Consider the following 26,710-nt stretch of genomic DNA (forward strand, 5'->3'; position numbering starts at 1 on the left):
ATTTCAATGCAAGATGCTCATGTACAAAGAGTTTAAAAGGGAAATTTTGGGAGGGTAAACTCCAAATTGGTGATGACAAACCAGTCAGCCAGCTTGGGGAGGCAATCAATACTTGGCGAAGAACTACTGAGAGGGAGCATAGGACCATCAAGCCGCAGTGATTTGGCTAGGAGGCGTGAAAAAAACTAGTGCTCGAAGAAACGAAGGATCCTTTTAAAATGAGAACAGGAGTAATTTTGTTCGTAAATTACGTTAAACCCACCAAATGATGAAGAAACAGCTATCCAGTCATCTTTTAGAGTTATTCTAATCCCAGGAGATTCTTGCAAGTAAAACTACATTTCTCAGGATCTATTCGCAAAATTCTGGGTGCAATATGCGAAAGCCCAAATAAGAGAATCTACAACCACCTCAGTTAGATACGCGCCTAGCTCCATTCTAGCAATCAAGTTCCTTCCTTTCATATCACTACAAGCAGGTTGTGATGGCGAGATTGCCGATGAATGTTATCAGCTCAGCCTTCAAAGATCAGCAGCCAAATGTACAAAATTCTCAGCTATGTTGTGCAATCAAGACGCTCAATTTCAATCTATTACAGCATATCTTCCTAGTATTTCTGAAGTTTCATCAAACAGGAAAAAACATGGTAATATTTTTTTCCATTTCATAAACTTTATTTATCAAGATTCGGCCAATGTAACACGCATTCCTTCAGGTGTAGCCTTTATGTAACCTAGATTCCTCAGCTTCTCCACCAGTTTCCTCTCTGCAGTTGCCTGAAACACGAGTACCACATAAAAACATCATCAGAGAATTGCTCATCCATAAAACTTTTTCATAGTAAATGATAATATGCATTATGAGAGACTGATTCAGCAATCTCATCATCTCAATACAACTAAAAAGGGAACAAATAAAGTGTTTCCAGATATCATGAAAATTGGATACTCAAGTGCCTATGCATACTGTTGTGAGAGAAAGGGATCAAAGATTACCTCAACCATGGGGCTATCTTTCGGAATGTTGCATGCCAGAACTATACTAAGACCAGTCTTCAGTCCTGGCAGAAGGCAGAAAATCATCAGTCACTGAATGTCAATAAAAGAACATGTTACGCAACATTACATAGCTGTAACTATACCTAAACGACGAGCAATGCTGGAACCAGCGTTGTCAGAACTGCCTCCAATCAAAGAAGTAACACTCACTGCATTGTTCTACGAAATCTCATCCAGACAGAATACACATCAGATACTTGGAAGAGAAAATTAACTGCAACAGTATCAAATCAGGAGTCTCTACATATTTGATTACCGGTCGAGTGGCTGCAGCAGCATATAGATGCCCAAATCTTGCAGTGTTGCACCCAATCCACACATAGATCTGCACCAATTATACAATGTGACAAGATTATTAGCAATTTTAACAGAAATATACAGTATCTGACACCAAGAAAGATGATGAGGTAAGTCGAAGAGAAAGATTGCTGAATGAGTATAGAAAAGTGGAGATAAAAGTGCCAACATTCCATTCAAGTAATCTCCATCTGTACTATCAGCAGTAAGCAAACAAGATTGCTAAGAAAGCACCTGGAAACAACGACTAGAAAGCCTATCCAATAGAAAGAGGTTAAAAAATTGCAGAAAATGGCTTTGGGAAAGCATCTACTGGAAGTACAACTTTTAAGAATTCGAGATCTAACTCCTTATGATGTAGTACAAAGACAGGCCCAAAACATGCTAGGTATACAAGTTTGTCTTGTTCAAATCAAGGAAGAAACTTTAAAAAATGTGCTGCTTTGATTCTGTGCAATTTATTGATGTATGAAATAACAGACAATTGCTAAAATCCAATGCACCAACTACTCATACTTCACTTGCATATTCAGTTTCACTTACACCGACAAACCTCAGCATTCAGGATATGGCATAAGCAACCAGGCCTCATCCCATCAAGATGGATTTGGTTATGGAGCATAACTCAGATTAGAGGATGTATATCTGAATTTCTTAACCTCACCTGCACTGAATCTTGTTCCATCTCCTAATATTGCTTCTTTGAGTTTTCAATCTCTTATCCATCAAGCATCCCTTTCTGCTACTGTGTGTATCATCCAACATTATTTTGTTGAAAGTTTGAACACTTTCAGACTCAGTTAAGTTTTTCTTTTTATTTTTTTTTTGGTCAGAAATACAGTTAGGCTTTTTTATTTTTTTAGAAACCCTGTAATGAGTTGTGAATTTAATTTTCTATTATTTTACAGTATTTTTTACTTATGTTTCTTATCTAATTTTGCTTCCTAAGTTTTTGAAAACACCGCTTCTCACGCAGCTTTCAATTTCAGTTTGGGCTAGTAACTTTTTGCCAGATTTGATCTTAAGCTGAAATTGCAGTCATTCTCAGACACTACATAGTGATAGGCTTATACTGCATCAACGACTAGTTCTTAACAATTTTCAATGTTCCTTTTTACACTAAGAATTTTGGACCTATCTAGTCAGGATGGCAAATGGAAATCCAATTATTTGGGCAAATCTAGTTGTTTAAGATAGGTAATCAAGAAAGGATCTGAATCATTTAGATCAACATCTTTTATTCTACAAGGATGTTTTTTGTGCATTTAGTCTATTTAACCAGGAAAGAAAGGAGTAATTTTTAAGCAAATGTGCGAGCATGTAACAGCTGGTTGAAAAGATATTTCCAGCATAACCATGACAGACAACCATAAAACGACATGCTTCGGTTTAATTCCGATTTCCAAGTGTTCCACTCTAAGCTCCATATGAGATACTTCCAGCATCTTAAAGTTTAAGAATCCTCTACAGATAACCAACAAGACTAATTCAACCAACATTAAGAAGGTTGAATGAGGAATCCAAGTCCATTTCTTTGACAATAATTTTATAATGAGTACAGAGTTTAAAATTTTTGAACATTCCACTTTGTTGATTACGTTCATAGCAGATAAAAATCAAGCTGTTAAAGTAATCAGGTTAATTCACTAATTGTATGTTTGACATTTTGATAGTAAATGGAGGTGAAATCTTTAATTCACTAGAAGGCTTATAAATTTTCTTGTTCCTTTCTTTCTGCATCATGCTTCAACATTTTCAGGTATCATATTTTCTTTTCATCTGACACATATTGGCTTCTCTAAAACTGAAACCATATGCTGAAACCAACAATAGATGGTTCTTGGGTAAAGGGTTAAAGAACAATAGTCACGAGCACATGTAGACTCCAATTAAAATACCACAAAACATACCATTGCTCAGCATTAAAGAAAATAAACATGGTAACCTAAAAGCTGATTTCTCAATCAAAGACATTCGACCAATATCACCGATAGAATAGTTAGAACTAAGTCCAAGCAAATTAAATTAAGAGTTCTTGAATGTCAAACATATATGAAGATGGCTTACTCTATTATGATCTAAGAATCTAGGTTACAGCTGGATTCAGCAAAGCAACAGCAAACATTGAACAAAGCAAAAGGAGAAAAAAGAGAAAAAAAAGCAAGAGAGTCAATAACATGATCCACAAGCTAAGCAGTAAAGTATACAATAAAGTATACAATAATGGAGGTACTAGACCAAGAATACTTGCAATGTGCTAGAACAGAAAAAACATGACCTGCTTTGCGAGCTTTATGATCTGAAAGTGAAGTGTGACATCATGCAAATCCTCTGTAAAACATGTGATCTGTACATCACTATCTATTGCTTGATCTTCCAGTATCTTGCCTTTCCCATTGCAATGAGCATCTGTACTAATATGCTGTGCTGAAAAATCCAGATTCAACTCTCCTGAAGCCATAATCAAATGGACCTGTAAGTGCTGGAATAAAACAAAAAACAAGAAGAATTTGGTAAGACATAATACAAGGCAATTGTCAAAAGCATGACTTTAATGAGAGAGCAAATCAAAAGTAATATACATAAGAAAGATGGAGGCTAGATTTGAATTGAAATCAAATCAGCGACAAATTGCTTCCAGGGTAATGCATACTGTCTCCTAATATTCTCATCATAACACAATTTGGAAAGTCTATAAGATATAATCTCCCAGCCTATTTGAAGTGTTAATTTGCAAAAGGCTTGGTTGCTAGAGAAGATGTTACTCATCTAAATGAGACCCACACTACTAAAATTAACCCGACCACCCAATTGAAACTAGCCTTGAAACTCTATTTAATAGGAGTTCATTGAGTTGTCCTTTAATTGGGGCAAAAACTAAAGTTGTCTGCTTTTACTGGCCAAAAATCTTCTGTTTGCTTATTTCCATGACAAATATGTTCGATAAACTATAAAATGTTCAAGTCACTTCACTAATGCTGACAAAAACTATGCTGGAAAAAACATAGCCAAGCCAGTTTCTGGTTGTCTTGGGTCAATCATAATAAGAGGATGTTTAAGATTCACTCAACTTTGAGCTAACCTCAGATACATTTCTTCGAGGTCAGCTTGTAAACCATTTGAACAAGCCAATGTTTTGCACCAAGACACAACTTAAAATGTCTTTTAAAGCTTATGTAGTATGGTTAACAAGAGGAGTTACAAATGCAGCTTAAGCTTGGTTCTTCTTATACTTGAATGAGTTTGACCAAGACTGATTCAGAAGAAAAGCCCATACTCTTCACGAGCAGCTCAGTTTATTTCCATCCCAGGTTATAAGGGTTATTGGCATGCCACTTGACAGCTCCACCAAACAGTTTCTCTTTCCCATATCAATATTAAAAGAAGACACATGCGAACAAGCAAAAGTATAACTGAGAGTCAGATTGGAGTCATCACATCAAACTTAGGAAAGTTAAGATCCAGGAAGAACAAAGTTAGGAAGGAGTTTGGACAAAGCAGGTTCTATTTTCAGGATTGATGTACGCATATGTGTTCTAGAAAGTGGTATTCTGCATCACACAGTTAGCTTCGATTAACATTTTAAGAGTTTTCATTGTTACATCTTATTTCAATAACTATCTTTTGTTTCATCTCTAGGAAATTCTTCATTCTCGCATGAAAATTTTATAGAACTTTTTCCTGAAGAGGACATTCGCATTCTTCTCTAATTCAGACAACACTTTTCGATTAAAAATTAGAGAAGAATTAAAAAAGCAGTAAAACATGGACAGAGTAAAAAGGAATGAAATTCTAATCCAACCGGAACCTAGGGTTCCAATTTCTTCGAGAGATGGAAGCAGGAAACAGGCAGAGATCAACAAGAGGGGATTCTCACCAGGTTGTGAGCGGATTGCTTTGTCACCGGAAGCCTATCCCCACCAAGAACCAAGCCCGAACATCGGTGGAACGCCGGCTCTCTTCAGCGAGTGGCAGCATGCAACGCAGAGGGAATCGGTGGGAGGTTACTGGGATCTTGCTACAAGACTTTTATCTATCATATTTAACTTATTCTAAAGTTAACATCTGACCGTCCAATCAAGTGAGGGCAAAATAGTAATCTTGCTTCTTTAAACAACTCCAAAAATGCGTCTTATTGCCCAAGCCATGGTGGCATTTCAAATTTTTACAACTTTCTGATAAATGAAAGCTGTGAAAATTTTCGCACCATGGATAAAAAGGTTTGTGGGCATCTTCCAACAAGCTAAAGAACTTCATAGTAACTCCTACGATCATGGCTAACTAGAGCAACCTCAACATCACTCTAAACCAAAGTACACCATTTCAGTACCGGACACTGTACTAGTTTTATTTTGTTACTGTGTTAATACATCTGGTATAGAGACTGGTTCAGCATACAGAGTGTCAGCAAGTCCTCCATATAGCATTACCAATTTAGTATCTATACAATACGGTATATTCTATATCATCTAGTTCGGAATGGTATGGCGTATCTTGCACTAAACAATGTTCATGCGTGGATATAGATTGTGCATCAGTCCTTCAATACGACCCATTACCTCATCTGCTTCATTTGTCTCATTGACTAGTTCTCAGATCCTGGCTTTCTCTCCTCTTCCAATTGCCTATACAACCAACAAGTGTAATTCTTCATAATCCCATACGCGTACATATCAATTTCGATATCTACCTGAGCCGTAAAGCTTCGATTCACATATTGTCTACATAGACATATAATCATGTCTTTCTCTTCACTATTCACAAATTCATGGTCAACTAATTCCTTCACCCAATTTGCTCCTGTCATCAACTTCATCCAAATTTTGTTTACTTGAGCCATTTGCCAACAACCAACCAGATATTGTGCGAATTGTAGTTGTCATCAGATATATGCTTCATGCTTTCTAAAATCTCCAATTCCTCTGTAAGAAGTTTGGTGTTGCTATCCCTTTTAAAAAGTCAAGATTCTCAATAAGTAGTAACTGTTGATCATTATCTATGCATCATAAAACATGTATTAACTAAAGTCCAGTAGATTTGGATGCTTCCAGACCATAAATCATGCAAAATATTATATTGAGCTATTGGAATGGTCTACATTTTGGCCAATTTAGGAATATATTTTAGATTTTTAGGTCTTCTTTGATGATATAGATAATGATTAGTGCTGCAAATCCTCCATGTACTCCACTCTCCTACTAGAAGGGGAGCTGTCTCAATCTCTGTCTCTTTATATATATATATATTATATTGAGAGAGAGAGAGAGAGTCTAAACTAATGTAGGACTGAAACCCCAACTTTACTAATACTAAACAATAAAATATCTGAATCAAAATCACACGTTGTAAATCATGACATTGCAGAGAAAACAAAAAGGTTTTAGAAATTTCCTACTACAGAATGAAGTTTTCCTAAAAAAGATAATTTCATTGGCACTATACAATGATGTGAAATGATCTATGACTTAGAATCATTCAAATTGGTTGAGTTTTAGTTTGTATGCGTTTTACTACACTAAATTGGTTGAGATCCACCAAATTTTTGTTTGAAATTTCTGGAATAGTATTGATATTTTGGCTTCTTAATTTTTGTTATAATGTATTTTAACACACCAACTCTTTTGGTACTGTCGATTTGCATCCCTTTGGCACATAGGTTAGAGACTTCCGAGAAACATGAATATCCTTTTTCCTTTATTTTCAAATATTGAATATCATGGTCATTGGTGTAAAATCTCAATATGAAAAATCCTGTTGTTGATTTTGTATTGTTAAAATTGGGGCTTCTATCTACCAACAGGGTGCTGGATTACCTAGTCTCTGTTTGTTGTCCAACACTGAAAATTTTGATGTTAATATTGTTACTAATCTGGACACTAAATGTGATTCCTAGGCATTGTAATGTAGAAAACGAAAATTAACACAAATACTGTAGGTATTGATTCTAATCTAAATAAACAAATCAGCAGCACATGCTAGTTTAGCAATAGTATTAGTGTGAACTTGATTAAAATACCCTATACATATTAAAGATAGTATTTAAGCATTAAAATGGCAATATTGTCCAAAAGCAACCTCTAGTACAGTTATTTGATATGTTATTCTAATCTTTGATGTTAATGAGTTTTTTGACCATTTCCATTCCTTTGATGTTCTTCCTTTTGCTCTTTTATTTTTAATACTATAAAATAGAAACTAGTGACTAGTCAAATAGTGATCACTTAGCTAGCAGAAGAAACATCCAATGGAATCAATGTAGAGACAGAGAGCACGATCATAATTTTTTTTTTTTGGTACAACGGTGGTTCAAATGCGATGGGAATGGGTGCAGCCAATAAAATCAGAAAAGAGAAGATAATATAGAGGATAGGGCACCGACATGTGGTCTTCTTCGATGAAGCCTCCAGAGTAGTGAACCGCGAAGGAGGCCACTTAGGCCCCGTTTGGCAGAGCTTTTGGAGGGTCAGAGAGTACTTTTAGATGGAATAAGAGTGTTTTGTAAAAAAATTAGAAAGCTATTTTAGGTTTGCTAGAAATCTAAAGCAACGTTTTGGGGAAAAACACTTTTAGGCGTTGTCGGAAAGCTTTTTTGAGTCATAATTTTTTTTGAACCAAAATACCCATAATAAAATATAATAATTAAAAGTAGTAGTAGTAATAATAATAATATATAATAATAATAATTATAATATTTTATATATTTATTATTGTATTATACTATAAATATAATATTATATTACATTATATAATAATACATTGATATATTATGTTATATATATCAAATTATGTTATATTATTGGGATATAATATATATAATAATATTATATTACATTACGGTAATATTATATTATATTCTATATTTATGTATTAATACATATTATATTTTATTATGCTCTATTGCATAATACTATGTGATGTCCTTTATGGCCATTTTGTCATACCAAAAGTACTTTTTCAGTTTGTTTACCAAACACATATTAAAGTCTCACAACACTTTACAAATTTAGTTTTCAAACAGCAAATAATATTTTATAAAAATTCTATTTCAAAAAAATCTACTTCTGAAAGCTCTACTGTCTACAGCTCTCCCAACTAGAGCCTTAGTCAGCAACGCTATTTACCTTCTTATAGACATGTGTGGCCCGATAGAGACCACACTCATCTAAGAGCCTATAGATGTCATGGAGCAACGGTCTAGAGCTAGCATCGCATCCTCGATTCTAAATCTACTTGATTATCGTGGCCAAGTCTCCTTCGAAAAGGATGTGGTCCGCGCCCAGAATACGCCTCGCATAAGTGATGCCCTCCCATGCAGCTCTAAGCTCGGCACTGACTACAGACGTGTCGAAGATCCGCCAGCCTCTAGCCGCTATCAGTCTAGCATCGTAATCTCTGATGACAAATTTCACATCTTCAGTTTTCTAACTCATTTGCCACTTGGATTGAATTCACTCATATGCATAGGCAATTTTGTTAGATCCATTTCTGGCCATCTCGAGTGCTCAACTCTAATGTAATATAAAGGAAATGTATATCACTTAGTGCATTTATTTTAATTTTTAAAAAATATATATTAATAAATCCATTTTATGTTTTTCAGTACAATTAATATGATAAAAATAATAATTGGAAAAGGGTAAAAGAGAGTTCTATTGCAGAATGCTACCACTAAGATCATTCACTATGATACTGACAAATAACTAGCTGTAAAACCTAACTTACAAACCCATACGTGATATAGGTGTGAATGATGGTGGGTTTAAGAGCTTTAAGTCGAGATTTGAATCAGATCTAATAAAGCCAGGATAGGTCATCTAATATTGACCAATGTTAGTTCATGTCATATCGGGTCCAAATCATGCAACAAAAAACAGGATTTAAATTGACATCAAATCAATCATCGTTCAAACCAAATCCATAATTCGAAACTAATAAGTCAAATCAATCCTAATTAGGTTGAATCACATGTTGATCCAATCAGTTTACAGCCCTCTTCTAAAGTGTCCAATTTCCTTGGCATATAATTTTAAAAGTATAATATCACTTAGTTTGAAATAATATCTTATACAAATAATCTCCTAGTACCTTTCCAGCTTGCTAAGGCACGTATGTTAGTAAGTTGGTTGCACTGATTTGTTGCATTGGATGGTGAGCAAACAAGATTTAGAAAGAGATTAAATTTCGAAATAGATCCGCCCGAAACAAGTCTCTAATTGGAAGCAGTACGTGGGGAAAGAAGCAGTGGTGCAAGCTGAACTTAAAATTTATCAAAATACTTCATTTTTTATGTATCAAAGTGAGATTGCATAATCTATATTATAATACGCAATACATACACTTGAGTGGTTGTTTCCAAGTTATTTTAGATATGACTGTTTTTTTTTCATCGATCACTTTAGATATTGTTGATCACAGCTAACAATGCACTAACAAACTTCCATACATAAGCCCTGGATTCGTGCCTCAGACCTTCAAACTATAGTTAATAGGCCAGATGATGAGAAGAGAGATCACAGAAACCTTAGTTTGAATACCAAAAAAACGATGTACAAAAAAAAAAAAAACAAGATAAGCACATCCATATTTGATTTTCTGATCAGGAAAATAATGCCAATAGCACTGCAACTGGACTATAATCATTGGAGACAAACATCCCAGGACTATAATCATCACCATTCCAATAGTATCGCTGAATAATACCCAAGCCACGGGTCAGTGCCTCTTTGCACTGCTACAGTGATTTACCTCTTGATAACTTCTTCCTTTAAGCACCACTAAGCGATCCTCGCCTTGTTTTTGGTTCTTGACAGCTCCTGGACGAGGCTTGTACGCTTCTTCTCAACGGTATGCACCACCAAGCATACAGGTACTCCACATAATTACAATGCGAACAAAGTGTATCAACAGGCATGAAACACAATATGAATGAATCGTAACGGCCTCTTTCCTTTTCCTTTTTCCCTTCCACTGTACATTTTTTTGTTATAAGAAGATTTACAAGACACGACTCAAAATTGTGGGGTACTACAGCAAAGACAAGCTCTCAAGATCAGAAATTAGATGACAAATCATAAATGCATGCTCCACCAACTCCTTTCCATGCTGTGGACTTCGGACGTCTGATGATCTTGGTCTCATACTTGATCATATAAATGACTCAAAACTAGGTATGGATATGGAGAACTCTTGCATCCGAGTCCTGCATATAATGCACCAACTTATTGTTTGAAGCACACAATCAATGGTAACAAACACCATTTATAGCAGTCAGGTATAATCACGTCAGCATGTATTAATCAGTGCAACAAGTCTGAGCTCATACCTGGGAGAAGATGAGCACAGTAACAAGAGATAGCCGCAAGAAAAACACTCCCATTGGTTTCTTGACGCTGTCGCACCTTCAACAGCTGTCTCACCAATCAGCATTGTCAGGTTGTATGAAGATCTTGTCTGCTATCAGTAAGGAATAACAAAAGGCAGAGCAAAAACATCTGCCGACTCAATTTGCAGTCCCTCGGTCCACAAGTGGGATGTCTTTTCAGCCTTGAATGACGCCTTAGGCTTTGGCCGGGGGGGATCACTGCTAAACAGCAACTCCTGGTCAGTATATTCCGGCCAGTCCTCCATTTTTGGAACAGAGTATATCTGGCTAAGAAACTTGGTATCAGGGTGAGGCCGTTCTACAGAAGCTTTGCCATTCGGACTACTTTCTAGAGAAACCAAGGGCCTCAAGTCATCCATTGATTGTGGATGTCCTGCAATGCCATTTATCTTGTGTTTCTTAGTCTCTGGAACTCTTTCAGCATTGATGTATTTTGTGGTCCCAAGCTTAATGGAAGAATAACCTGCAGCAACATGGCATGACTCCAGTGTTCTTCCATTCTCAACATGCAGGCGGGAGGATGGTGCTGGCCTTGGAAGCTTATTAGGCAGCCCATCAATTTCTGCACCCACATGACAAATGAAAAAACATAAAACAGAAAGCACTGCAAGTTGAAGTTTGAATTTACAGAAAACTTCAAAGTGATTTCTATAGAATTAAATGACAGCCTGAACACAACTCAAGGATCAAATACTCACCATGCAAAAACACATTTATCTCAAAGTCTTTCCTCTTCTTGATAGTTCCATCAGTACCGGCACATTTTTCATTGTTTTTCTGAGGGACTAAGGGCATGATGATTAGATCGTCTATCCGATCCATTTTTCCACTGTCTTTTGGCTTATCATGTTCTTTGTGTGTTTTTTCACCTTTCTCCCTTTTTTTCTCCTTTTCCTTTTTCTTTTCCTTCTCTTTATGTCTATCTTTGTCCTTCCCTTTGTATCTCTTCTCCCGACATCTATGGATGTGCTTGCCTCCCTTTCTGACATTAGCTTCCCTGTCAGTTATCTTATCCTTCCCTTCAATCCTTTTGTCTCCATCATCTCTTTTCTCCTTCCCTTCAAATTTTTCCTCTGCATCCTTCTCAGCTGTTTGGCCCATCTTATCACCTCTTCTTTGTTCTTTGCGACGGAGGTTTTCAACCATTCCATACCTGTCTTTCGCCTTTTCCTTTGCTTCAACATTTTTTTCTTCATCCTTCTCCACGATTCGGCCCATGTCATCATTTCTTCTTTGCTCTTTACTAACGAGGTTTGCAAGCATTTCATACCTATATTTTGCCTTCTTCCTCCCTTCATTCTTTCTATCTGCATCCATCTCCATTGGTTGGCCCAAAGCATCATTTCTTCTAGGCTCTCGAGCAATGAAGTTTGCAGCCATTTCATTTCTATTACATCTTTCCTTCTCCAAGGCAATTGAAGCACCAAAGCCCTCAAACCCATTTTGAACTGAACCTGCAAAGTTCTCAAGCAATCTCTCTGCTGTCCCTTCATCTTTGATCCTCCTTCCAAATTCCTCCATGAATTTAGAATTTTTAACTTCTTCAGCCTTCCAGCTACCTTTCCAGATCTTTTCTTCATTGTAACCTTTGGTCTGTTCTTCAGTTTTCTTATCATCTGCTGTCCTGTTCTTCCTATTCCTGTATTTATCCCTTTTCTTCTCCTTGTACTTTTCCTTTTTATCCTTCTTCTCTTTGTGCTTATCTCTGCTTCTATCCTTGTCTTTTCTTTCTTTACCTTGTCTCTGTTCTTTGTACCTCTTCTCCTTTATATGTTTCTTCTCTTCGTGTTTCCCCTGAAAAATTTAACCAGAGATGGAAGCATAAATTGCTTTCAAAATCAAGATCCTCCCTAAAATAGGAAGCTCAAAAAGTACCTTGAAACAGTTGCAATAGCAAGTATTATTCATAGGCCAGCTCAAAATTTTGAGAAGAAGTAATACTTATACTGCTTGCAACAACAGAATCACCATAGGTACACAAACTAATATGTACCATGACTACAAATAATTAATCCAGACAAGGTTGGTAATGCTCTGAAAGAAGGAAAGAAATCAGAAAGAACATCTAAAAATAACCATAAAGTAAAACCTGCAAGCCTCTTCCAGATATACTCGCAGAATAGAAAATAATGGTTGATTCGAGTTTATAAGATCAAAACCACAAAGTCACTGCAAAGTCTTTGAATGGAAATGTCAGTGCATTATGCCTAAAAAGTTATGTTAAGCAAAGCTTTACTCAAACAACAAAATTTCGTTAAGAGTTGATATACTCTGCAAGAGATACTACCTATTCTTTAAAAACATAGTGAATCTCCTAGTTTTCTGCTTCAAAGAAAGAAAAACTTAGATTCATCTGGAGAATCTTAATTACATAGTGAATCATGGCCCAATTATCACAGATTTAGTATTCTATCCTCCATTTGTATATATGTAATTCCTTAAAATATACAAAGAAAAAGTGGATAAAGGAAAATTATATAAAAAAAATGAAAATTGTGATGCATATGAGTTAACAGGTACATAAATATAAACACATTGACTATCCAAATATGGACCATCTGTTCGTGGAACTGGAGCAATCTGATGCACATTATGACATGTTCCTCACATTGAATTAGAGTATTTATCTGCAAGTATTTTTTTACTAACAGAAAGCCTAACAGTCCATTTTTCTCAAGGATCTTACTTTTTGGAAAATCTAGAACTGCAAACAGGTTCCTAGAACCTATCAAATAAAACCAAGTAGAAAAAGTGTTAGCTGTTCTCTCTTTTGAACTACTTAGATAATAGATGTAGTAAATCTTCATCCATACATCAATTTGGATCATTAGAAAGCCATTCCAAATAAAGACTATGGTAAAGGGGACATGCAAAAAGGTATTTCACTAATGTATATCTAACTTTATTATGTATATTCATTGAAAAGTTTCTTTCTTTCCAGGCTAATATGCACCGAGTTTTAGCGCTTTATGACACAGGACATTTCCCTTGTGTAGCTCACGCAAGAACAACTATATTACTCAAAATCTTGATGAGGATTTTACCCATCTCTCCTAAGAAAGTGGTTATAGGAGGCAGCCATTGTGAAAGCATCTTGCGCGCATATATAACATGTCCATAGTACCCTACCAATATGTTGACTATTTTGGACTTTGCTCCAAATATTGGTTTTGAGAGGGACCTATTTGCAAAATGACATTTCATTATATAAAAGGTACATGTTACCTCTTTTCCCGAGGGATGAAGGGCTTTGTTTTGTTTTTAGGTTGAAAGGGTTTTTTCAGCCGCCGCCGCTCCCATCTTCTTCCTCTCGTGCGCTCTCGGTCTCCTGGCAACATCTGACTTGGTTTCCCTTCTGTCTTCACTCGCTGGAGGCTTTCTTCCTTCTTCCTTCTTCAACCGTGGCTTCTTCCTGTGGCTTCCCTGTTTCCGTGAGCCCCTTTCTTCTTTGCTGTTCACAGAAATTGCAACAAGGGAAGGTATGGTTTTGATACTCATTTGATCTACCATTGGAGCCGTAGAAAGGTTGATTTGCATACTACACTTTTGATCTATCATTGTGGCTGCAGAAGGGTGATCCGATCAGGTTGTTTCTTGCTTTATATTTGGTTTTATATTGCCTCATATTGTGATCATTTGGCAGTCCATATTTTGGACTCTTATGTATCTATGTTTGTACCCTATTGGGAAGATTGATATAGTGGATTGCTCCTCCTCCCCGTGGATGTAGGCACTTGCTGTCGAACCACGTAAATTTGGTGTCTTTGTGCTTATCTTTTCATGCCTGTGATGTGTTTGATGAAATGCCTGAATGAGTCCAATTCTTAATTGGTAAGCCGGATACAGTGAGTTTGTGCCCATTAATCTCAACAATTGGTATCAGAGCTATGGCTACTGTTGGGCAACAAAATTCATCTAGGGCTAACGATTCGGCTTCTGTTTCACATTCCACTACCATAAGGCATGAAGTGGCTGTATTTGATGGCACAGGGGACTTCTCACTATAGAAGGTAAGAATGAAATACCTGTTGGTTAAGGAGGGTGTAGCAAAAGCCCTCAAGGGTATGGATGCAATCCCAGGAGATAATGAGGCTGTCAAAGAAGAGATTAATGAGAGAGCACTAGGAACTTTGTTTTCGGGTTTGAGTGATAAAGTCCTGCGAAATGTTGTGGATCTTGATACAGCTAAGAGAGTATGGGAAAAATTGGAGAGTCTATATATGGCAAAATCCCTTACTAATAGATTGTACTTGAGGGAAAAATTGCACACATTTCGTATGGCAGAAGGGAATTCACTCAAAGATCACTTGGATGAGTATAATAAGCTCCTACTTGATTTATCAAATATTGGTGTTGAAGTAGATGAAGAAGACAAGGCTTTGATCCTTATCTACTCATTGCCTAAGTCCTTTGAGCATATTACTACTACTATGCTCTATGGAAAAGAGACAATAAGTCTTGAAGAGGTAGAAGCTACTTTGTTATCCAATGAGCTTAGATTGAAAGTACAGTTACAACATCAAGTTCAGACTCCAGCTCAAGGACTTATAGTTAGAGGTAGAGATGAGCAGAAGAAAGGTGGACAAGGTAGAAGCAAATCCAAAACCAGATCAAAGTCTAGGTCTAGAAGACCAGGTGTTTGTCACTATTGTAAGAAGCCAGGCCACTGGAAATCAGAATGTAGACTACTACAGTCTAAGAAAGAGAGGGAACAAAAGGATAAAGGAACCGTCTCAGACTCGGCAACGGTTGCAGTTTCATCAGCAGGTCACAACAGTAATGATAATGATGCAGTATTTACAGCTGCTTGCAGTGTCAGTCATCCTGATACTTGGATTGTGGACTCTGGAGCATCTTTCCACATGACACCTCATAAGGAATGGTTCTCTTCTTTTAGATCATGTGAGGGGGGCACCGTTCTTCTTGGAGATGATGGTATTTGTAAAGTGGAAGGTGTTGGTACAGTTCAAATTAAATCTAATGCAAACACTGTCGTGACTTTGGACGATGTCAGATATGTTCCTCAACTAAAGAGAAACCTTCTCTCAGTACATGCTTTCGATAGTGCAGGTTTTGAGGACAGATGGGGTAGAGGATCAATAACTATCAATAAAGGAGTATTGACTTTATTGAAAGGGAAATTGTGTGGGACCCTTTACTATTTGGATGGTAGTACAATAGTTGGACAGGCTTCAGCAGTACAGTCTTCTACTGAGCAGTTGACACACCTGTGGCATCAGAGATTGGGCCACATCTCAGACAAGGGTTTACAGGAGCTGAGCAGACGTGGTTTGCTAAGTGGTCAGAAGGTTGGTGCACTTGGATTCTGTGAGCATTGTGTGTTCGGAAAACAACACAGGGTCAGCTTTTCTACAGGCGTGCACAGGACAGCTGGTATATTAGATTATATTCATTCTGACCTATGGGGACCAGCCCCAATTACATCTAAGGGTGGATCTAGGTATTTACTCACTTTTATTGATGACTACTCCCGCAAAGTCTGGATATACACTATCAGAAATAAGAGTGATGTGTTTGACACATTTAAGAAGTGGAAGGCTATGGTCGAGAGGCATACTGATAGGAAGTTGAAAACCTTCCGAACTGACAATGGATTAGAATTTTGTTCTACTGAGTTTAATGACTTTTGCAAATTAGAGGGCATTGTCAGACACAGAACCACAGTAGGTACACCTCAACAGAATGGTGTGGCAGAACGCATGAATCGCACACTAATTGAGAGTCAGATCTATGCTATCTAGTTCTGGATTAACTAGAGATTTTTGGGCAGAGGCCGCTCACACAGCCTGCTACATTATAAACCGATCTCCAGCATCAGCATTGGGCATGAAAACTCCGGAAGAAATGTGGACAGGAAGACCTGCAGACTATTCAGTACTCAGAGTCTTTGGGTGTCCAGCTTATGCACATGTAAGAGATGGAAAGTTGGACCCTAGGGCTAAGAAGTGCGTATTTCTTGGATACGCATCTGGGGTAAAAGGCTATAGATTATGGTGCACAGAGCCTGGATCCCAAGGTTTTTTAGTCAGTAGGGATGTGACATTTCATGAGATAGCTACTCCTTTAAGGCAGCTACAGCCAAGTTCTTCTGAGAGAGATCAGGGTCAGGATCAGATAGATAGGACTGTTATGAATATTGATCAGACTATCAGATCACAGCAGCAGCAGGCAAATGAAGATACTTTAATTCTGAATGAGCAGCAACAGCAGACAGATGCAGAGATACAGACTCAGGAGGAGGTTACCATGGAAGGTCAGGATCAGATTGATAGCATTGCCACTCGTAGACCTAGGCGTCAGATCAGAACACCACAAAGGTATGGTTTTGAGGATTCAGCTTGTGCTGGGTTAGTTTATTATGCTCTGAGCATTGCAGACACTATTGGTGATGAGCCGACCACATATCAGGAGGCTATTAGTAGTCCGCAGGCTGAACAATGGACCATGGCTATGGTTGAAGAATTACAATCTTTAGAGAAGAATCAGACTTGGAAATTAGTCAGATTACCAGAGGGCAAGAAGGCAATAGGCTGCAAATGGATCTTCAAGAATAAAGAGGGAGCCAATCATCAGGATTTTAGATATAAGGCCAGGTTAGTAGCTAAGGGCTATTGTCAACGGGAGGAAATTGACTATAAGGAAATATTTTCTCCTGTAGTTAAACACTCTTCTATTCGTGTGTTGCTTGCCTTAGTTGTTTCTCAGAATTTAGAGCTGGAATAGCTAGATGTTAAAACAGCTTTTCTTCACGGTGATTTAGAGGAACAGATTTATATGCAACAGCCACCTGGTTTTGAGGTTCCAGACAAGGAAGATCATGTATGTTTGCTCAAGAGATCATTATATGGTCTCAAGCAGTCTCCAAGACAGTGGTATCGCAAATTTGATAAGTTTATGGTCGACCATGGATACAACAGATCTCCATATGACAGTTGCGTATATCACCAGCGGTTTTCAGATGGATGCTTTTGTTACTTATTTACTGTATGTGGATGATATGATGATAGCAGCCAAGGATATATCAATCATCCGAAATCTGAAAGCTGAGCTCAGTACTGCATTTGAGATGAAGGATCTTGGACCGGCAAAGAAAATACTTGGGATGGAGATCAGTCGTGACAGGCAGTTGGGTAGACTTTTTCTTACTCAGCATGGATATATTAAGAAAGTCTTGGATAGATTTGGTATGTCCACGGTCAAGCCAGTCACTACTCCTTTTGCCAGTCATTTCAAATTATCTGCCACACTCTGTCCCCAGACTGAGGATGAGGAGAGATATATGTCCAGAGTGCCATATGCAAGTGCAGTAGGTAGCATCATGTATGCAATGGTCTGCACTCGACCTGATATTTCACAGGCAGTAAGCATAGTAAGCAGATACATGGATAAGCCTGGAAAGGCTCACTGGTCAGCTGTGAAATGGATACTTAGATATCTAAAAGGCACTTCCAATTTGGGATTGGTATTCTCCGCACAGAGTAATTGCACTGTTACAGGATTTTCTGATTCAGATTATGCTAGTGATTTGGACAGGAGGAGGTCATTAACCGGATATGTATTTACTCTCTCTGGTTGTGCAGTCAGTTAGAAGGCTACTTAGCAGCCTACAGTTGCTTTGTCTACTACAGAAGCAGAGTATATGGCGTTGACAGAGGCAGCAAAGGAAGCTATTTGGTTAAGAGGACTAGTACAGGATTTGGGTCTCGAGCAGGACCGTTTGGATATTAATTGTGACAGTCAAAGTGCTTTGCATCTTGCCAGAGATCAGATGTATCACGAACGCACTAAGCATATAGATGTCAGGTATCACTTCATCAGAGATTTGGTGGAGAATGGTGATGTCCGGATTCAGAAAATCTACACTGCTCATAATCCGGCTGATATGTTCACTAAACCAATCACAGCAGTTAAGTTCAGGACTTTCCTGAACTTGATTGGTGTGAGCACTTGTTAATGCCCTTCCGGGCTTGTGGTGAGGAGGAGGTTATTTTATCAATCTATATTTGATGATAGGTACATAATTTGTCGCAAGGAGGAGGATTGTTGACTATTTTGGACTTTGCTCCAAATATTGGTTTTGAGAGGGACCTATTTGCAAAATGACATTTCATTATATAAAAGGTACATGTTACCTCTTTTCCCGAGGGATGAAGGGCTTTGTTTTGTTTTTAGGTTGAAAGGGTTTTTTCAGCCGCCGCCGCTCCCATCTTCTTCCTCTCGTGCGCTCTCGGTCTCCTGGCAACATCTGACTTGGTTTCCCTTCTGTCTTCACTCGCTGGAGGCTTTCTTCCTTCTTCCTTCTTCAACCGTGGCTTCTTCCTGTGGCTTCCCTGTTTCCGTGAGCCCTTTTCTTCTTTGCTGTTCACAGAAATTGCAACAAGGAAAGGTATGGTTTTGATACTCATTTAATCTACCATTGGAGCCGTAGAAAGGTTGATTTGCATACTACACTTTTGATCTATCATTGTGGCTGCAGAAGGGTGATCCGATCAGGTTGTTTCTTGCTTTATATTTGGTTTTATATTGCCTCATATTGTGATCATTCGGCAGTCCATATTTTGGACTCTTATGTATCTATGTTTGTACCCTATTGGGAAGATTGATATAGTGGATTGCTCCTCCTCCCCGTGGATGTAGGCACTTGCTTCCGAACCACGTAAATTTGGTGTCTTTGTGCTTATCTTTTCATGCCTGTGATGTGTTTGATGGAATGCCTGAATGAGTCCAATTCTTAATTGGTAAGCCGGATACAGTGAGTTTGTGCCCATTAATCTCAACACAATACTTTGGGAAGCATCACCAAGGGCTATCAACACACACCCTATTTACACAAAACAACCTAAAACATCATGGTTCTTAGGTTCAAATAGGAATAAGGAGATGAAGTTAAGCATGGTGCTGGAACATCAACTTCTCTGAAACCTTCTTTCTTCCATAGATAGGATGCAGCGATACATTTGGTACAGAATGCTTTAAGTAAATAAGAGATTGATCAAATGGTTCCCTGGGATAAGAAGTAATCTGGTAAAGAGAGCATACCTGTTGTTTACTCAATCACAGTAAATATCAAATAGCCATGACATGATAGGTGATTATAGGACCAGCCACTCTATCAACTCATTCGATGATTTCATTAGTAATGAACACCCTCAATTGTTAAAGAAGAAAAAGCCTTTGAGAACCTTACAGCTTCGGTTTGGAACACCGGCCTAACTGATTTGGATCAGGTCATAAGCAAGTGGCCCATCTTATAAATTATAAGATTGAACAAAACTTATAGCTAGCTACAGCACCACTTGGAAACACAATATTGAGGACCTCCAATCTATGATGATCCCTTGATGGTACCTGGGAAGACAAACAGTCTTGCTGGTCTTCCAACATAGTGATTAAACAAACAAGCTAAAAGAAATAGGGAATAAGAATTCAACATGCTATCATGTAGAGCAGCAATAAATAAATAAATATATATAAAAAGACACTTTCTTGACCTATGCCAACAGATTCCTCTAATAGTATCCTTCCTGGTGAACCTCTTCATCCTTTCTAAAAAAGATGTTTAGGGAGAGCAGACAGTAGGGAAACCTAATGCCTATGCCTTATCATTATCAAGACATCATGTAAAGCCTATGCCCATTCACCGGAAGTATGAATGCTGGTCTCTTTATTTTTTTCCAACTATTTCTGTTACCTCAACTAGTTTCCAAGATTACCTACCATCAATATTGTCAAGCATTGTGAAAGCTAAAAGAGAACGGAGGGAAAAAAAAAAGCCTTGGGGTAGTAACAAGGCCCCATACACTCGAATTGGGTTGGTTTTCAATTTTAATCCTTTTAAATTGCCAAGCATCATATTGGATTATATGTCCATTCAGACCTTTTAGATCCATGCCTTAACTGACCTCCATTAGATGTGCTTGTGAAAAAGATCTTCAAGTATGAATCATTATAAATAATTTTTCTTATACAAAGGTCATAATACACAGAAGAGGACAAAAAGATTCATATTCAGCAGGGTCAAATAACTGCAACCACAACCAAAATGTTATTTCAGAGTCAGAAAGCCATATCAAATCTTCAAATTCTTATTTACAGCATCAATCCAGGTCAGAAAAAGTTTGGCCTCAAATTTTATGACCCTTCAATTCCAATGAAAATCACTGCCCAACAAACTCTTCTCTAAGAAGCATTTTGAAACTTGATAGCTAGTGATGGAGATCATTGTCAAGAATAGGCATATGCAAGTGATACAAGATTAGAGATTCATATTTAGCAGGGTAAAATAAATGCACCACAACCGACAAGTTATCTCAAAAAGCCATATCATATCTTCAGATTCTCATCTACAACATCAATCCAGGTCAGAAAAAGTTTGCCCCTCCAATTTTATGACCCTTCAACTCTAATCAAAACCACTGCCTGAGAAACTCTTCTCTAAGAAACATTCTGAAGCTTGATAGCCAGTGATGAAGATTATTGACAAAAATAGGCATATGCTAGTAACATATGATGATATGTGCGAGATAGAATTTCTAAGGTTCCTAAAAAATAAATTAAACTCCAGAAAAGGTAAGGATATTAAAACCTACCTGCAGAAGATCCCATAACATAAGGAAAGCATCAAATTCACAAATCTTAGCACTGGTAAAGGATACAGTAAGAGGAAGGATTTAATTCCTACCGTAGTGGGACAGTGCTGTTGGGTCAATACCATTTCAACAGGAAACTGGAACCCTGGACACCTGCAGGACACTGGCTCACTTGAACTAGGGCATTCTAGTTTGTCCCACTCCATCCTGGTGTATGCCGATCTTCTTGCTTTGTTTTGGTGTATCCCAAATGTTGGGACACACCGAGATGGAAAGGTGCAATATCTTTTCTCTTTTTCTTCTTATTGTTATTGGCTGCTTCGGTATGTCCCGGTCCATACCATGTCATCCTAGTAGCATACTGTCCCACAATCAAGCCCGGACAATGCCCGATGCCAAAATTTAAACCCTTCAGTACGAGTATGAACTACTTTGACAAAGGATGCTAATATAGAAACTTGTCCACAAAAAAAATAATTAGCTCTCTTCTTGCTCATTAAAGCTCTATAAATACCTATAGGGAGACTTTCTTAATCTTGTTCATTAAAATCCTATGAATACCTATCAGGAAAAGGAGATGAATAAAAACACAGATTTAAACTTAGTTAATCAGACTATTAGTTTATCTAATCTGCTGGTCTACTTGACATTTCCAAAATTTTCAGCGGAAGTGCCTGAAAAAATAAGCTTTATGAAGATAGGTGAATAATGACAATAAAGTTCACAACTAAGGGCAAGAACCTAGAGCTGGGCAACCTAAAGATGGGGAACCTAGAATATTAAAGCAAGAAGAGATGAGATGAGGCATGAAAATATCCAGAATGAGAAAAAGGTATTTAACAGGGTAAATGTTAAGTCTCTTAAACAAAGTTAGCCGAACCAGTACCGGAACCCATGCCGGTCGGCTACCAGTTCGGTACGGAGTGAACCGGTTCATAAACAATGATTCAAGCTTTTTAAAGAGGTGGAGGGCCCGAACCAGTTCAAACCGAGCGGCTCGCATCAATTTTGCTCTGAACTGCATGGTTCAGGACGCTTCGAAGCAGTTCAGGACGATTCAGAAAAAATTTCGAAATTTAGAGCCAAACCGACCCAATTCTCCACCGGTTCAATTCAGTATGGGGTAAACCAGGCAATTCGGCCTGATTTAGCATAACTTGCTCTTAAAGATATGGCCCAGAAAGACAAGATGTGGGATTTATAAGAATTAATCAGATACGGAATCCTACAAAAAAAGTCAGAACCAAGATTGGCTGTAATAAATCCGAGAAAAGTATGACAAGTTCTAAATGATCAGCATTTGCAGCAAAATGTCAAGCATCTTAGTCGTCAATCAACTTGCAAAGCTTTGTTAGAATTTCTGTTATCGTGACTACAGAGGTAGAACTTGAAATATATGCGGACCAACAAACATGCAAGTATGTGTGTGAAAAACACATATTGTAATTTATGAAACGGTTCACAGAAGTTCCATGTTATCAAGCTGTCCATGCTCAAGCTTGCCGTTATCCGTTAGTCACAGAATTAATCAAATAATCCAATGTTATATTGTAATTAAGACTATAATTAGCATAAATTGATAATGCCTCTTTACTGCATCAAATTTTAACTATTATACTAGTACAACCATCAATAAAAGATAACGAACAATCAATTGTAAGCAATAAAGAGATTATCCGAAGAAATGATGACAACATATCATAAAGAATGAACCTTTGCTAGTAAATCTATGCCATCACTCCTCAGCTTCTTTTCATAACCTGGCGGTGGAAAAGGGAAGCAGCGCGACATTGCTCGGTAACCCCAGCTCTGCTAAGAGTCCTATTTTTTGGTACAGTTGTTCCAGTAAGGCAGCGGACCACCAACCATGCTCCGGTCCATGCATCATAGCCCTATGCTCATTTCCAGCTTCAAAATTGCTCTATTTCCATGTGCCGCAGCCCACCGCCCCGAGCAGCCAAGGGAGAACCAAAAGCCTCCAAGCTGAGAAAAACTGGACAAACTTTGCTGCAGATGGCAAGCACTACATGAACCCGACAACAAATCCTCCAGATAAATGCTAATTCCTGAAATTGTCACCGTGCAAACCCAAATGGAAGTCTTAAGAAACTCGTGTACCGTGTTGCACAAAATTCAGCACGGTGGGCTGGCAACGCCTGATGCTAAAATCCTTCAAGGGGGTGAGCACCAGCCAATAAATGGATCGAAAAGCAAGTTCCGAAGAGAATTACCAACTACTCCCTACTCCGGACTGCGAACCCCAAAGGAGTCCAAGATATCTGTGTGTGGTTTTGCACAGAAATCCAGTACTCGGCTTGCAGCACCCGAAACGCCAACAAATGCTCAAAGAAGCTCAATCGCAGCTAACCAGAATTGGAGGAAAACCAACCAGAATTTTAAAGTGCAGTCTTCTTCCATAAAACCAATACCATCTCACGGCAGACGATCAAAAGGACCAAAGAAGCCGTCTTAACGGGGAAGAAAAAGAGGAGCGAAACACGAAAACCCAACGGCCCGGCCGCCAGAAAAATCCACGCCGAGATGGGTCATGATCCAAACTGCAAGCCTGATCGACCAATCCAGGCACTGAACCCTCGTCTTGGTGGCGATCATATAGCACAAACCGTGAAGGAAAAGCGAGCAAGAAGATAAACCCTAGAGAGGAGATTGGTGGAGGGAGGCGATGAGGGGAGGGATCGAGAGATTAAAGAAAGAGATCGCCGAGCTTCCAATGGGAAGAGAGTGTGAAGAAAGGAAACGAAAATTCTCTCTATTCACACTGCTCTCTCTCTCTCTATAACTCTATTTCCCTGGACAGAGAGCTTTGGTGGAAAAACACCAAATAATAACTCTATTTAGAGAGACTCAGAAGATGCCAACACGACAACGGCGTGGGTGGAAAAACATAAGATTGGCTTATAGAAGTGAACTAAATCTAAACATTCTTAAATAATTTTGAGGTGGACTGATCCTGATTTTTTTAAAAAAATTATATAAAAAAATATTTTTTTTATGAAATTCGGGCTATTTTACTTTAAAGCTGCCTCTCGATATATCAATATAAGTCTAGCCCAATATATAGTTCTATAATTTTGATAATTATAATAGTTTAATCTATAAATTTTCTAAAATTTCAACTTGATCATCCAAATAAATTCTAAATTTTTTAATTAATTTCTATTTTTTTAATATTTGCATATAAACACATATTTTTTTCTATTTTAAATTTTAATCCATATCTCTCAAATTAATTAGATGATAACAAAATATTTTGTTTACTATTCTTTTAACTATGCTAATTTTATATTATTTTTAGAAATTTTTTGTTCCGAACTCTTGTACTTTACCAATTTCTTAACCTTATCTCTCTACAGTGGGCCAAGCCCCCTTGATTGATTCCTTGTGCCCCTGGCCGCAAGTTCCAAGCAAGGGTAAAATGGAGAAGAGAGCAAAAAAGGCTCGAGTAATGAAAATTAGGATTTGTACAAAAAACAATCTTATAATTTTTTTATATAAATATAAAAAGATAAAGATTGATATATAAATATAAAAATGTTAGGGACCTCCGAGAAAACTCAACCAGCGAAACCACTCTCAAAAGCGTTTCCTGCTTCACAGAAATAAGATGGTAGGCCTTGGGAAGTAGAATAGCAGTAGCTTATGTCATTTCGCATGTTATTTATGGTATTGTTTGGCTAAAATTCTTATAATAATTTTAGTTTATGGTTGTTTTTGTCCCTAAATAAAATAAGCAAAATTAGAAAGGGGCTTGCATTATTTCAGATAAAAGTATTATAGCTTTTATTCACTTTGGAAATAAATAAGTTGGAAGGGAATAACTATTATTCCAGTCGTATTCCTGCTTTATTCTCAGACACAAATGATGGCGAAATGGTAAAACAGTAGAAAGCAAGGGGAACCGGACTGGCTTAGAAAAGGTGAAAACTAACAAAAGAAGAAAGAGAGGACGGTTGGCTGACAAGGCAAGAGCCCACGTAAATAGTCTTCAAAACTGGCTTTTTTCAGCATCTCGCTTATTAACTATTTTTATTATTTGTTTTTTTTTTTTTTTGATTGCTTTGGTTGACTGAGCGGCCTATAAGAAATTAGAGATGGGAGCAGTAAAAGGAGAAGCATTTTAAGTCAACATAGCTAGAGTTGTAAAAGCAAAGAAGGTTGTTTTGCTTACTTTCTTGTAATAGGATCATTGGTGAGGGCTAGGGGTGTACCTTTTGCACAAAAAAATGATGAATCTTCTTTCGTAATATCGACCGTTGGATCGTGCCTTGCACAGATATCAAAGCATCCCAACAACCTTCAATCAACTATCTGCATGGATCTCGAAGCAATCACAGTAAGATTCATGATCCAATGGGGGATTCATGCGAAGGAAGGTAGTTGAATCTTTCTTTCGTACGAAAGATACAACCCATGCCCAATTGGTGAAGCTACATGGAACAAGTTCCTTTTATTTTGCTTGGATGTGAAAGAGTTGAACAGCACAGTAGAAACAGAAGAAAAAGCCTCATTCCATGCATATAAAGTCTAATTGAATAAAGTATGAGTTATATATATATATGTATATATATATGTGTATATATATATATACACATACGTATATATACATATACATATCTATCTATATATATACATATATATGTGTATATGTATACATATATATGTGTGTATATATATATATATATATATATATATATATATATATATATATATATGTACATATATATATATATATACACACATATACGTATATACATATGCATATCTATCTATATATACATGTACATATATATATATGTACTTATATATATATATATATATATATATATATATATATATATATATATATATATATATATATATATATATATATATATATATATATATATATATATATGTACATATATATGTACATATATATGTACATGTACATATATCTATATGTATATATATATATGTGTATATATATATGTACATGTACATATATATATGTATATATGTACATGTACATATATATATATATATATATATATATATATATATATATATATATGTATATATGTACATGTACATATATATATATATATGTACATGTATATATGTACATGTACATATACATATGTATATATGTACATGTACATATACATATGTATATATGTACATGTACATATACATATGTATATATGTACATGTACATATACATATGTATATATCTACATGTACATATACATATGTATATATCTACATGTACATATACATATGTATATATCTACATGTACATATACATATGTATGTATATATATATATATATATATATATATAAATATATATATATATATATATAT

General features: G+C 37.0%; 2 protein-coding genes across 5 annotated transcripts; both read right to left on the reverse strand.

Annotated features, from left to right (window-relative positions):
• Positions 1 to 432: 432 nt before the first annotated feature.
• Positions 433 to 5,368, reverse strand: LOC103696769 (proteasome assembly chaperone 4). Its single transcript, XM_008778483.4, has 6 exons — positions 5,233 to 5,368; positions 3,634 to 3,837; positions 1,315 to 1,383; positions 1,142 to 1,217; positions 996 to 1,060; positions 433 to 776 (listed from the first exon to the last, which is right to left on the reverse strand). Exons 2-6 carry the CDS (start codon positions 3,814 to 3,816, stop codon positions 681 to 683), a joined length of 489 nt encoding a protein of 162 aa, XP_008776705.2. The 5' UTR covers positions 3,817 to 3,837; positions 5,233 to 5,368; the 3' UTR covers positions 433 to 680.
• A 4,909-nt stretch (positions 5,369 to 10,277) lies between these two features.
• On the reverse strand, positions 10,278 to 24,185 carry LOC103696768 (DEAD-box ATP-dependent RNA helicase 42-like). 4 transcript variants are annotated; one of them, XM_008778482.3, is made up of 5 exons: positions 23,061 to 24,185; positions 11,436 to 12,531; positions 11,201 to 11,299; positions 10,678 to 11,110; positions 10,278 to 10,554 (listed from the first exon to the last, which is right to left on the reverse strand). In XM_008778482.3, exons 1-4 carry the CDS (start codon positions 23,136 to 23,138, stop codon positions 10,812 to 10,814), a joined length of 1,572 nt encoding a protein of 523 aa, XP_008776704.2. In that variant the 5' UTR covers positions 23,139 to 24,185; the 3' UTR covers positions 10,278 to 10,554; positions 10,678 to 10,811. The 4 variants fall into 4 exon arrangements, with proteins under 4 accessions (XP_008776704.2, XP_008776703.2, XP_038986991.1 ...); XM_008778481.3 differs by having other exon boundaries at positions 10,678 to 11,299; XM_039131063.1 differs by lacking the exon at positions 23,061 to 24,185 and adding an exon at positions 13,963 to 14,357 and having other exon boundaries at positions 10,678 to 11,299.
• Positions 24,186 to 26,710: the final 2,525 nt, after the last annotated feature.

This window comes from Phoenix dactylifera, chromosome 10 (assembly GCF_009389715.1).
Source record: "Phoenix dactylifera cultivar Barhee BC4 chromosome 10, palm_55x_up_171113_PBpolish2nd_filt_p, whole genome shotgun sequence".
NCBI classification, from domain to species: domain Eukaryota; kingdom Viridiplantae; phylum Streptophyta; class Magnoliopsida; order Arecales; family Arecaceae; genus Phoenix; species Phoenix dactylifera.